A 13,251-nucleotide genomic window follows, 5' to 3' on the forward strand; every position below is an offset into this window, starting at 1 on the left:
GTAGGGCATAGTGCTATGCCTATGATTTGAAGATGACCTTGATTGAGACAATGTCATCCCATTGTTGCAAGCGTAAGTAGGCACACGAGCATTGTCAGCAGCAAATTTGGGATGTAACCGTTAGTGAACCATTGAGGAATCCAACAGCCTTCATAGAGACCGACGATAAAGGCCAACCTTGCAGTAGCGCATAACCTACAAACGTGCCGCTTCTTACTCTGTTTGGTACCATCACTACCGGCGCTCAGTTGCAGGTCTTCCACAGAGTGTCTTCCAATTGTCGTCCTTCTTCGTACACGTAAGTTTTCAGTTCTCTCTTCAGAATATCATTTCTTCCATGAGGGACCTACACATCGTAAGTATACGCTGTAAATGGAGATATTCTTCGCGCTTTGAAACCGCTGTGCTGTGGCGTTCAGTGACATATCAAATTGCAGTCATGGGTGGGTGGAACAATCACTGCAATGTGTGTGATCAGAAGTGATGTATCGTCTTCTTTACCCCGAGAACCATGATCATTCACGCTCCTTTTCTCGGCAGAGCATTCCAGCCTTTCTTTAGCCCCATACTCTCGATCAGACTCGCAGGCATGCAATACACGGGGTCGAGGTCTTCCAGTCCTGGGTATCCAAGGAGCGAGAGACCTTAAAATTGAGAGCCCAAATGTTTAGTCACATCATAGGGAAGACCAGAAGATACCACACCTGCAACGCCGAAAAGCGTGTGGAATACGTCCGGCTGGTCTTCCGGTCTGTCCGCTATGCCGCCATTCTCCATATCCTGTAACGAGTGTGAGCACTCACAATGCAGGTTCGCACACTGGTACAAACCTGAGCCGAGAGGATAAAAGACATCAGCTTATCCGCGTCGATCCACGCGAGTTTGTTGAGGATGGACAGCGACGAGAGCACCCAGAAACTGTAGCACACCTGAAGTGGAACGTGTACGTTTGGACGTTCCGTGAGCCACAAATATCAGAACGTGCTCACATCCTCAAGCTTCTCAGGCCGACCATTAAGACCGCCGTTAGGCAGCTGCCGCTCGGCTAGCCACCAAGCAAGCGTCTCTTGGTCAATCACATCCAGCCTGTCCAAAATCGCCAGTGCGGCCGTACACACAAAGACTGATTAACGCAGTAGGCAGGCCGTCGTCAGATGATATGCGACGAATACATCAAGGTAGCTCACCTTGTGCAGCGTGGCTCTCTGCGCCGACGCACGCGCCGAAACCCCCGTCGAAGTTCTTGCATTTCTGAATATATCCGACGGTCTTCTCCACGTCGAGCTCGTCGAGCTTTCCTAGGAGGGACAGGGCATTGACAGCACAGTACAGGAACCTCGTATCGATCTCGCCGAACGAGTCACCCGCGAAAACGCCAGATGGCTGCTGGAGGGACATGATGACTTCCGAGTGGATGAGCAAGGTGAGGTTCATCAGGCGGTTTTAAAAAAAGACCCACATTTGACGACGCGAGGCACATCTATCCTATCTAGCGCGCCTTGGGTAGCCAGGATCTGTATTGCGCTCAATGTCGAAAGGATATGCGCATCGTGATCGGGATGCGCGCCAAATGCTCCTATGAAAGTGATGATGAATAGCTGCAACCGACGCCCCAGCAGCGCAATGCCGGACCTGCTTGGTCGTCCCAGCAACTCATTACAAAGTCGATCATTTCTTCGCGATCAAGCGCGTCCTTGTGCTTCATCACACATAGCGCTGTAAGGCCCCAGTATATTGCATTCATGCGCAGATGCGCGGTGAGGTGGTATGTCAGGTCATCCTTGTTCTGTAAGAGATCAACGAAAGACGTGCGGATCACGCGACAAAGCACGAACCTCTCCTAGCGACTGTATATACTTCACATGAAGAGGAACGGCCAGCTGCATCGGGTCGCCAGAAGACATTCTAGGGCCTGCTGAGGAATTCATGCTATGAGAGTGTGTCTCAAGCAGGTGGGATTCATTCTATCCTACAAGGTTCTACAAGCGATGGCAAATCAGCAAATACTACATCAGTGGTCACACACGCAAGGCGGTACTCATGGGATCCAGTGGCCCGGAGCATAGCGAGCGGAACCATCCATTCCCAAATGATTCTTCGCAATAAAGAGCATGTTCATTGGTATACTTGCCTCGGTATCGATTAGCGAGGTTTTTAGTTCTCGCGATATACTTGGTGCAGAGCAGCCTCAGGCCGGAATAGACGCTGGGAAGCTGACTGCATCACGTGCAAGCCAATAGTGATCGCCCACCAGAAAATTCGAACAGTCACCACCATTGCACTGGTGCTCTTTCTACCTAATCGTACATCTTCTCGCCCGCATTGGCTTACGCTCGACAATTTTCCGAGCGCATGTTGATACATGCCGGGCTCTTGTGGCCGACTTAGGCATAATTAGGGCACGTGTCGACTCATGCCCTGGGCTCTGCGAGAGGTGCATTGTCATCGTCTTGACGGCTGTCATGCACGTCTTTTCTCAGTGCTCTTTCGTGTTATAAGGTCGTGATTACACCATTGATCACTGCCTCTCGATCTTGCTGCCTGCCACCACGAAGCGCGGATTTCTCCTGGGCAAGTCACTCAACGCTGATCCTGGAGTGGTTGACCCGCCTCGAGCGTCCGCTGTAGAGAAAGAGGCGGTCTGCGATGCAAGCATGCAGGGTATGTTTCCTTCCAATGCTGATGATGCTCCTGCTAATCCTCGCTTAGTGTCCATTCCGGAGAGCAAGGCAACTCCTCGTACAAACATGAAGCGTGGTTTCCTGAAAGGCAAGTCACTCAACACTGGCAATGAGCCAATCATCAAAGTGCAAACACGGATTACACCACCTCCGGCCCCTAATGCGAAGACCGTCGATGGATTTATACCCATGCCATGTGGTCCAGCCTCAACCAGTCGCGATGCTCCCTTGGTCGGAACTCTCCCGCCTGACATGTCGCACCGCATCGCAGTAACCCTGCCGCCCAGAGAGCTCTGCGGCACTGAGAGGATGACTACAACCTTACTCTTTCCGGGAATGAAGGAGGCTATCCTCGCCCTTCCTGGCTTCCCTGCCCCTCTCACTCACACCGCGGAGAGCTTCGAGATCGGCCCAATCAAGGGCAAAGGCCTCGGTATGTTCGCCACTGCCGACTTCGACACGGGCGATCTCATCATATGTGAGCGCCCGTTGTATGTCTCGACCGTTGTCCAGCCGTTCTCCTTGCGTCCGGGGGACCCAACCGCGAATGATGCTATCGTAGAGCTGCTGTCACGCATGTGCGAGTATGATCGGCGCATGTTCTACTCGCTCCACAACTGCAAAGGCAACGATTGCCCGCGGGAGCAGGGCATCATCGACACGAATGCAATCAACGTTGGCGCGCTACCTGGGTACGATGGAGCCTGTGCAGCCATCTACATTGACGTCTCGCGGATCAACCACAGGTGCGCATCCCCACGTTCGGTGTGACTTGAGAAAGTGATTCCACCGAATGTTACAGCTGCACTCCGAATGTGATATCGCGATGGGATCTCTTGGCATTTACAATGGAGATCCGTGCATTGACGCCGATTCGCAAGGGAGAGGAAATCACGATGTCGTACATGGATAAGACTGCCCCTCGCGCCGATCGCCAGAAGGAGCTGAAGGAGAAGTACGATTTTATCTGCAGATGTCCCTCCTGCAGCCTAACCGGTGCTGCGGCCAAGGAGAGCCACATTCGGCTCGCGACGATCTACCGCTCCGCAGTGACACCCTACGACGACGACGAGCTGGAAAAATGGATCAACGATGTGTCCGCGCCGGAGGATAAGATCACAAAAGCGTGTCTGTTTGTGCTCGACATGATGGAGAAGGAGAAATACTTCAACGAGAAGGTGTGGGCAGTGCGGTCCCAGCGCTTGTGCAAGGCGTACTGTGCGATGGAGAAGCTGGAGGAGGCGAAGAAGTGCGCGATACAGGCGGCGAAGATCTGGAAGGCTCTCGCAGGAAACGACGGGGGTTGGCTCGCCGTCGCGGAGGCGCCGCAGAAGACGAAATACTGGGGTTTGCGGACGAAGAAGATCAGAGAGGCAGAGCGGGCCAACGCTCAGGAAGCTTGAACCAGAGTGGTCGTGCCCGGGCGGCCGAAACTCGTCATCCGGGATACAGGAAATGCGTTACGCAAGGTAGGAACTTCACTGGAGCGCTGTGTCCTGCTCTGTATTTGTATTCTCTGTCCAATGACGGCAAAATCTCATACATGTCCCAGAGATACGCAAATTCAGAGTCGTAAGAATAACAGCCTGGCATGCGCGTGCGTGCGTGGGATGCTGGACGAGGGACAGAACATATACGCCCCGTATGACGTTATTGTAAAGGCTGATATTGAAAGCCAGAAAATTGTGAGCAGTGCTCAAAGAACAAGGCTAGATCCACGTGCTGCCGGATGCCTCTGGGGGTCTGCATTAGCTATCCTCGCCTATTTTCTGGCAAGTCAGATTTCGACTGCCTCGATGAATATTTAGGAGATCCAAGGTTGCAACTAATTGCATATCGGAGAATTTTGGGTGAAGGTAGGCAGGTGCACTAAAGATGTCGCGACGGGTCATGTGACCGCGATGTTGACACTTTGTCTCAGCCACAACCGTGGGATGATCTCTCATCATCTGCATCGATGCCTATGTGAAGACCATGCGCGAATATGCAACTCATAAGCTCCACGGACAATATGTTCAGCTACATAGTCTCAAGAAATGTGCCATGGGCCGGCTTCTCATCTAATGCTTCTATATAACACTCTTGTTTGTCAATCTAGCTCAGTTAGGCTGGATTGCCCGACGAAGACACCTCATATCATGCTGGAATACCTACCAATCGTCGCATAGCCTGAGCTAACTGCGCTACCTCAATGGCCCTGAACTTCAGTAGTCGAGCTTTCGCCGAACTAATAGTGATCCAAGCACTGTCGAAAGACAAGCTTGACTAATACTACGTGGGAGGGGCATCAGAATCAAAGGTGCTGCTCATAAACCTGTTTGACGTCCGTCAGTGGCTTTGTCCAACTTCCTTTCTTCCATCATCGTACGAGAGCTATTCTCATGTGGGTATCACAACAGTGAGTAGTACTATGAGCGCAGTTAGTGGGTTAGTACACCACCTTTAGGTACGCAACGGCTCCAGGTCCAGGAATGTATAGCGTGCAAGCCGGAGAAGTCCACAAGTTATCAGTATGACTTTTTATGCAGGTCGTGAACTGAGCGTGGACGGTCCTTTGGTGGGACTCAGTATGAGACAGCTGTTGTTGTGCTGGTATTCATATCAGATCTTTCAGTAAAGGCAGCATCTCGATGGGTGAAGCTTTGCATCCAGCAACATCATGTCAAGAATGACTAGCAAAGGCACTGCAACGTTGATCGCCGGTGGGGGGGCGCACAGGCCTGTGGCAACCTATCCACGCTCCCCACAATAATCGCAGCGCTATTCCCACTGAAATATAACAGATCTCCACATGTAGGAACACTTCTCAGATACAGTTAAACAGGATGATAAGGTTTGTATACAAATCCCAATAGCAGCCACGTGAAGATCATCCAGGCTATGGTTTTGAAGCAACTGCGGCCTCAGCTCTTTCTCAATGTGGACTGCTGCAGTGCAGAGGTGGGTGCTTCCATGCATCGGCAACACGTCAGATGGCCCAAAACGACTGAGCCTCCATCGCGGCGTTTTGCTATGATCTCCGCTGAACCACTCAGTCACTGCTCACTTGGAGCGCTCTTGTGGTCCTTGGACATATAAATGCAGCCAGAAAACTGCCCTCTTTTCTTCGTCTTCTTTCTTTTGGACATTTCTGGTTGCAGAGACTGAGTCACCGAGATGTCTACCATTATCGAGAAATTCGTAGGCCCATTCCTTATAACAATTTGTGTGACTATGATGTAAGTTGCCTGCTAATTTAGCCTGTCACTGGGGGAGCTTCAGCAATCTATCTTCAGATTCTATGGGATGTCTACCATTCAAGCGTATGTCTATTGGTGGAACTACCCCGACAATTCACTGAAGATCAAAATGGCTGTGGCAGCTATCTGGTGCGTTCGTACCATAGACAGACCTTCCTGTGTTCACGCTCCCAAAGGCTGCTGGAAACGCTTCATAGCGTGTTCTGTCTCCATCTTGTCTACAGTTATCTCATCGTCGACTTTGGTGATCTCGCTAAAGTCGAGCGGATTTTTTGGTATAAAATTGTTTACCTCTCGGTGCTGATATTGACATAACCGATGACAGGAGTGGCACAGTAAGTGCATTCACGCATGGTAGTTTGATGATTACAGACTCAAATGTTTGTGCTAGCTCGCAGTCCTTATCACTGTAGGTGGATGTATCTCAACGGGCGATGACAGTTGCACTATATCAAACGCCATCTTAGGTAGTAATTGCGGCGATCGTGCAAGGGTGCGCCATAACTTCCTCGAAACTTTTCCTTACCAGACTCTGATACATTTATCAGATTCTTTATTCATCGACTTTGGATTCGTGAGTATATATTCAAAGTATAATGCAGTCCCCACCGTACAATGAACCTGTCATAGTGAGAGCAAAAAACCGATTTCTCACCTCCATTGCAGTAAGCCATCACTACTGCTTGATCGGATGGACAATCAATGCATCTGACACCTATCAGTCAACACTGCTCTTCTTGCGTGTCTGTACATATGTGCACCCTTTTGTGGAATATCCGTTAAATGTCTCTCTACAGGTACAGGAATTGGTGAATTATCCCTTATTCATGAACCTCTAAGACTGACAGTGCTGAATGGCTTTTCAGGAACTGTTGCCTTCTCATATGTGATTACAATGTGGGCTTCATTCATGCAGCTGACATAGTGCTGTCATAGATGGGTGATCCCAAAAGTGGACCATTTTCTGCACAGCACTCGGACCATTGATAAATGATACCACTCTCCGATTTGTGTCAGCTTTTGATGCAGTGCAATGCCTACCAGATCACCTTGACTTCGGGAGTTTCACTTGCCACGACAGAGGACATAACAATCACCGTGTCACTGATCTACTACCTGCAGAAGAGTCGTGATGGGACATGCAGGTAAAATACAGTGTCATTCAATCACGAGCCTTGCACTCGTTACCTTTAGTTTGCTGCAGCACAGACCATCTAATCAGGACATTACAAACGTATACCGTCAATGCTGGAGGTCTAACTATGTATGCGTCACTCAATGGCTGACCATAAAAACATTGTCGCTAATGGCTTTCTACTGCAGGCTGACATCGATTGTGATTCGCATGACAGTACGTCGTCCGATCTTGCTTCTCTTATAACCGTTCGCACAATTATTTTGTTCTTCTAGTTTGTATTCTACAAGCATAGTTTGATATTCCTGGGAATAGTCTCTATTCAAGAGAAACGTACGTGTCATGTATTTTCCCAGGCATATATTCGATGACGATTACTTCAGTCTATGCAAACTCATTTCTTGCAATGTGAGTCACATGTGCATTCTAAGACTCATTTTACTCATGGACATTACAGTCTCAATGCTCGACAGCACTTGAAGAATCCCCGAGGCACTGCTGCAGATGATGTAATTACAATGAGCTTCATTCCTGCTAGTGTCCCTCCTGAACATCTCTCAGAGACACCTATCAGCACTTGGCCTCTTCAGCCCCATATCTAGAGTTACCAGACTGTTATGAAGGCTACGCGTAACAATGTTGCAGAAGCTGGAGTCGTGGACCTCAATTCCACTTACATGCCCACGAATAGTAATATACATGTGGAGAATGGGGACGTCCACAAAGTGCAAATGCTCGCCTAAAATTCGTTGCTGCAGCCAGATATGTTTCGACCTATCTACTGTATGTATGACTGTAACGCCCACAATATGCTGCCTGGTGCATGAAATGACATGGCACTGTTTGAATGGAACCCGAAAGCAGTGCGTATTCATAGGAGGAATGTCCCAGATTGCAAAAACTGAATGTTGAGCATCTAAGAAAGAAGTCGAGAACACTCTGGAGTGTTGGTCTCGAGCACGTGAAATTGCACGGTGAACTGGTACATTGACTCAGCTCCTCACATAACTGCAGACACTTGAATGCTCACCGCCACCACTATTGTCTGAGGTGAAAATTTACGAGGGCTGTAGACACATAGGAAAGTGAGTGACTCAGCCTCGATGTATAATGCGAGTGCTGTATAAATACCTGTAGACACATAGAAAAGCGAGTGACTACAGTATATCAGTAAAGACTAAGTAAAGGAGTCCAGTAGGTACTCACCTCAGCCTCGATGTATAATGCGAGTGCTGAGGTAGCAGGAAAAGATTGAGCATGCTTGTGGCTATGTGATTACATAAGCGAATAAGTGCGGAATGTCTAAGTCCGTGTCCCACTGGACATAAAGTCCATATGACTTCCAACATGCCCACTCAGTGGGAATGTGGACCTACTTTTAGAACACTAATTGAATCCTTCATGCTGCTTGTGCTGTGCATGACCGAGGGTCTTCGGCAGATGTTGTGACTTGCACAGATTGAATGGTAAGTGCCTGTGGCATAGGGTTTCTTGAGTCCGTCTGTGCAAATTTGAGAACTTGGGCTGCTTGCTGTATGCTGTCTGTACCATGTGACTTCACCTGAATTGTGCCCGATTGCGGTGCATGGACGGTCGTACTCATCATTGAGTGTGGCCTTGACGAATAAGGTAAGTTCTTCCATTGTCGCTGATTTCCGTTGATCCGCATCTGACGTTGATTCTTCGAGGTTCGTCGTCAACTGAGTGACCTGTAGCGCCTGCGCGAGCCTTGTCGCATTCGACTGTGCTCACTGAATACATGTTCTTTCCTTCTCTGTCTGGCTATTCCCCTTCACTTTTCGCTCTCTCCTGGACTTCTGGAGTCTCTACTGTCAGCTTCATCTTGGCTCTGAGGTCTGCTGGAACTGTCTTGGGCTTGTATGCACTGACAGAGGACCACGGGTCATAATCGCGAATTGGCACTTGGCGCGTGCATGTGGATTGACCAACATGGCTCTTTGGAGCCTTTGAAGTGGGAGTAGGAGTGGCTGCACATTGAGTCCGAGTGCAAGAGAGGGATGCTGCAGCTTTTGAGATGACAGGTAAGTGCTCCTTCTCATTTTCATGCTGAGGCAGAGAAGGAGGTGAGCGGTTTGATGCGGTCTGGCTTGGCAATGCGACATGATGGCTGGGCGAGGGTACTGTGTTGCCCTCGTCATCTTTGTCATTGCTGTTCTCATTGTCGCTATTGTCAGTGGATGTGCTACTGGGTGCATCGAGTGGTGGTGGCATTGAGTCATGTTCAGCAGCTACGATCATGATACGAGCCGCTCATCATTCATGAGGGGTGTGAGCAGTGCGTGCAGGTGAGCTCAGCAGTTTGCCCTGCACTTCGTGTTGAAGTTCAGGGTCGATCACTGTGCATGTCTGTCATGTACGGATGCCCTCGTCAGAGGCAGCATTTTGCGCATCGTGTGTGCGCCCACTCGTTCAGTGAGAGGCAGCGTGTGCCTTCGCATTTTGAGCATACCCGAGGGTGACATGCTTGACCGACTTGAGGTCGAGTCTGGCGTCATGGGCCATACACCCATGCATGCAGATGTGTGTGGCCGAGGGCTTGATGCCCATCTGGATGGGCTTACCAGTCTTCACGTCATGAGTTGCATTGCTCACGGTGTTCATGTTACTGACCGTGCCTTGATAGACCATTTGTAAAGTGAGTTCGGTACTCATGTGGCAGGTCTTGTGGTGCCACTTTATGACGTTCGCCTTGTGCGTCGTCGTCTTCACCACCAGTGCTTTGAGTGAAAACTCATTGGGATCCATGGAGGAGTCCACATGTGCTATGAACGCTCACATGGGAGCGTGTGAGATTGACTCGAGGACGTAGAGACTGACCGTCTTGTGCACTAGACCCATTGTCTCACTGTTGCAGGTGATTTTGCAGGCGTCACCGCAGAACGTGAGGGTCTGACCTCGTTCAGTGAGTCGTGAGGTGGAGAGGAGGTTGCCCTGGAGCTGTGGTACATAGTATACATCCTGTAGCAGTGTCGGGCTTGTACGTCCATCTTCGGTGGCTAAATCAAGGTAGATTTGCCCAATACCTTCTGCATGAATGCACCGTCTGTCTCCGAGCCAAACACGCTTCAGTGAGGTAAGGTTCATGAATTGAATGAACCAGTCACAGTGTAAGCTCATGGATGCCATTGTGCCTGAGTCGAAAATCCAATGGTTGGCAGGTAGGCTGTGCTGCGTGAGCGCATGGGCGATGAACAGTCAGAGGATGGAGGACGCTGTGGTACCCCAGGTGAATGCGACCTTCACCGTAAGGTCTTCACTGTCATCGCTACCCTCCTCCTCCTCCTGCTTCTCCTCGTCTCTCTTCTTCACTTGGCATTCCTCCTCTGTGTGGTTCAGCTTGTGGCAATGGCCACACTTCTTGCCAGATTTCAGCTGCTTCCCATTCAATTTCGATGTTGACGGCATACCTGACAGCTTGGTGTCACAGTATATTAGCATTTCCCTATTCGGAAAGCCCTACTGTAACTGGACTCAAGCAGCGTCACCAAAGCCAGCCACAAAAGCCATGCGACATCATTGATGATCAGCTAAGCGCTCAAGGATCTTATCAGTTGTAGGTGCCAATCGACACATCACGTGACCCATAAGGTAGCGCCCAATCAAGCGCTCCTAGCACGTGACCTTAAGAGACGCCCAAGCACCTGACATCCTGATAGCCGCTCAATAGGCTCGGGCATAGGCACGGGACACCGAGGTCTGGATTGGTAAGGAGGTCGGCCTTATACCTCATGGCCGAGACGGCACCCCGACAGAATGCTGCACGGACCATAACCTTATCTATAAGTCTACAGCCCACCAATGACCACATAGTATTTACTAGTAGAAACATTGCCATTGGCTGTAGCACATTATGTAATATGCACATACATAGTAGGTAGCCAAGGACCCCATAGATACTAGAGTATCAGAGGGCCTCGCCCCTACATGTATATATATGCCTCTATGCGACTGGGCTATTCCCCAGTCTTATTCATCTATTTCTCACATCCATCGTGGCTTGCCACAACCCTTCATCCCTGAGTCAGCTCGACAGTGAGGCCTATTGCCACTCACTTGTCCTTAGCCTACCACTGGCTGATAGGGGGCTCGCCACCCTTTTATGTTGGATCTTGAGTCACCGCTCCAAGTGGGACCCTGGAGCCTTACAAGGCACTCAGTATAAAGGTCACCCGTGAGCGGGTCATGTGTGAAGCACCCATGGACGTCATGTCTTGTGTGGCAAAGCTTAGCCGTGACATTTGAATAAGACTCAACCACCTGCCTTCGGCCTCAGGCTGACTGCGGGGAGTGACCTGAGGATCCTTTGAGGACCAGGCACTTTTTGACCTGAAGCATGTCATTAAACTGCATCATTTTGCTCAGAGATATTCCGCCCGAGAGCAGGGCTTTTTCCACATCACTTCCTCCACTATTCCTACGACTCTACCCACTGTAAGCCGCTCCCTGCCTACAAAAGGTATCAGCGCATGTTGCTTCCTTCACTCCTCCATGAGGGTGAACAGCCAGGAACCATTCGGAGTTCGCTGGGGTCAAGATCTAGGAGTGGGTACATGGATTGAAGGATCTTTGGGATTATTAGACAAGGCGTAGCATACCTGTGCCGATTATAGGAATATACTCTAGGGCCCCTGATAAAGCCATCGCACATCAAAGTGATTTTGCCTAAAAGCTGGCCCACTTAAAAGCTTCGCCCGGCACGAAAAACACTTCGAGTTATTCGTGACCGTGTATCCGAGGACCTATGCGCATGTCCTCGATAGAAGAAAAAAAATAAACTGCGAGCAAACATCCTATATCTTGATGAAGATCAAAAGGCGGGCCTAGAACAAGTCCGAAGACCTCGGCAAAAACCCGTTATCAATGTAGATCGAAGAATCCATATAGGATAAGGGTCATACATCCTGCATGCTAGCCTGGAATGCTACCAGTTTAAACCTTTGCATGCGAAAGAGTGCGTCTAGTCAGCACACCTTCTGTTCAAGAACATTCTGCGGAACGAACAGCGCAAGTCGAGAAGAACTCATTCAAGCACACGGTAGTCTCCTGACTATTAACTGTGGGCGGATAGAGTAGAAATTCGAAGAACGACACAAAGAATAGTTCAACACTGGGACAAATGGGGATACCATGGAAAACATTCATTCCAAGTCTTACGCGATAAAATCATGCAACCAAGGCACATGTTGAATCGAAAAACTGCCGCCCATCGTGTTTGGAATGCGACGCTATTGCGCATCTTTGTTCAAGCAATCTACCACTCAAGCGACCCAATTTGTGGTCCAAAGAGTGGATCCTGGCACTTGACCACAGGAGTCCTGCCAGAAGACCTAGTGCAAGTCAGAATAAACTGCAAACCTGCTGAACACATCCAATTTTTTGATTCCCCCCCACCCACCCTATAATTGTTTCTTATTCCTTATCTCCCTTGGGTTGCCCCTCGCCGTCGCCCAGGAGTGCATGGCTGTGGGTGCTCAGACCCAGGCGGGTCTTGCCTAGTGCCGGCTCGCTCCCGGAGAAGAGCTTGGCAAGGAGTGGGTAATATGGGTATATAGGCATGTGCGTAACGTAGTGAAGCATAATGACCTGGTCTCCACGGATGACCATTAGGTGTAGGCCAAAGGCCACGCTCCTCCGAACCTATAAGGAGGATTCATGCTATGTCAGACATGCGTCGACTAGCATAGAACTATGGCATTCAGATGGGAGAACCTATACCGCCCTTGACCATTGGGAAAAGGATATAAGACCTTGGAAGGCTGAAGGGCGAGCGCAGTGCAGTAATCCCTGAACCTTCAAGGCTTATCCACAGAGAGGCACGAAACTGGCCGTAACCGTTGGGAAGGCCACAGGCTGGTTACATAGCCACAGTTCATATAGCCGGATCTGAAGTACCACTTTTAGCTCTAATTTTACGCCTCAAATCAATTAGTTGAGTCATACAAAAAGACCTATGAACTCGTGGACAAGATAGATCATGCAGGAGTTTGTCATAATGCCACTCCGCATCTTATCACATCCCAACGACCACTCGCTACTACGCGCGAACACGATCACTGGTTAGATCAAAAACAGAAAGGAACTAGGCGCACCTTTCCAATAAGAAACTGCAGCTTATGCATCACACCCTGACACGGTGCTGTAACAAGCCGAGTGCCTCCTAAGCATGAGGTTAAAC

The 13,251-nt window shown here is 49.7% G+C and overlaps 4 protein-coding genes across 4 annotated transcripts; 3 read left to right on the forward strand and 1 right to left on the reverse strand.

Annotated features, from left to right (window-relative positions):
- Nucleotides 1-519: 519 nt before the first annotated feature.
- Nucleotides 520-1,886, reverse strand: LAESUDRAFT_738959 (rab geranylgeranyltransferase; the record flags this gene model as incomplete). The annotated part of the gene is made up of 8 exons (XM_040910956.1): nucleotides 520-644; nucleotides 705-780; nucleotides 831-929; nucleotides 990-1,123; nucleotides 1,188-1,403; nucleotides 1,460-1,576; nucleotides 1,633-1,786; nucleotides 1,836-1,886. The coding sequence occupies 8 exons, from the start codon at nucleotides 1,884-1,886 to the stop codon at nucleotides 520-522; spliced, it is 972 nt and encodes a 323-aa protein (XP_040759725.1).
- Nucleotides 1,887-2,461: 575 nt separating this feature from the next.
- Nucleotides 2,462-4,312, forward strand: LAESUDRAFT_686024 (SET domain-containing protein). Its single transcript, XM_040905911.1, has 3 exons — nucleotides 2,462-2,661; nucleotides 2,710-3,427; nucleotides 3,484-4,312. Exons 1-3 carry the CDS (start codon nucleotides 2,655-2,657, stop codon nucleotides 4,082-4,084), a joined length of 1,326 nt encoding a protein of 441 aa, XP_040759726.1. The 5' UTR covers nucleotides 2,462-2,654; the 3' UTR covers nucleotides 4,085-4,312.
- A 1,525-nt stretch (nucleotides 4,313-5,837) lies between these two features.
- Nucleotides 5,838-7,798, forward strand: LAESUDRAFT_717163 (uncharacterized protein; the record flags this gene model as incomplete). The annotated part of the gene is made up of 15 exons (XM_040907303.1): nucleotides 5,838-5,899; nucleotides 5,921-6,049; nucleotides 6,145-6,195; nucleotides 6,246-6,255; nucleotides 6,312-6,329; nucleotides 6,388-6,413; nucleotides 6,469-6,494; nucleotides 6,551-6,585; nucleotides 6,938-7,065; nucleotides 7,143-7,184; nucleotides 7,244-7,271; nucleotides 7,331-7,388; nucleotides 7,439-7,463; nucleotides 7,513-7,564; nucleotides 7,658-7,798. The coding sequence occupies 15 exons, from the start codon at nucleotides 5,838-5,840 to the stop codon at nucleotides 7,796-7,798; spliced, it is 831 nt and encodes a 276-aa protein (XP_040759727.1).
- A 1,163-nt stretch (nucleotides 7,799-8,961) lies between these two features.
- LAESUDRAFT_730697 (uncharacterized protein) lies at nucleotides 8,962-9,425 on the forward strand. Its single transcript, XM_040909891.1, has 2 exons — nucleotides 8,962-9,280; nucleotides 9,302-9,425. The coding sequence occupies exons 1-2, from the start codon at nucleotides 9,180-9,182 to the stop codon at nucleotides 9,363-9,365; spliced, it is 165 nt and encodes a 54-aa protein (XP_040759728.1). The 5' UTR covers nucleotides 8,962-9,179; the 3' UTR covers nucleotides 9,366-9,425.
- Nucleotides 9,426-13,251: the final 3,826 nt, after the last annotated feature.

The sequence above is a fragment of the Laetiporus sulphureus genome (genome assembly GCF_001632365.1).
Source record: "Laetiporus sulphureus 93-53 unplaced genomic scaffold LAESUscaffold_53, whole genome shotgun sequence".
In the NCBI taxonomy this organism is placed as follows: Eukaryota; Fungi; Basidiomycota; class Agaricomycetes; order Polyporales; family Laetiporaceae; genus Laetiporus; species Laetiporus sulphureus.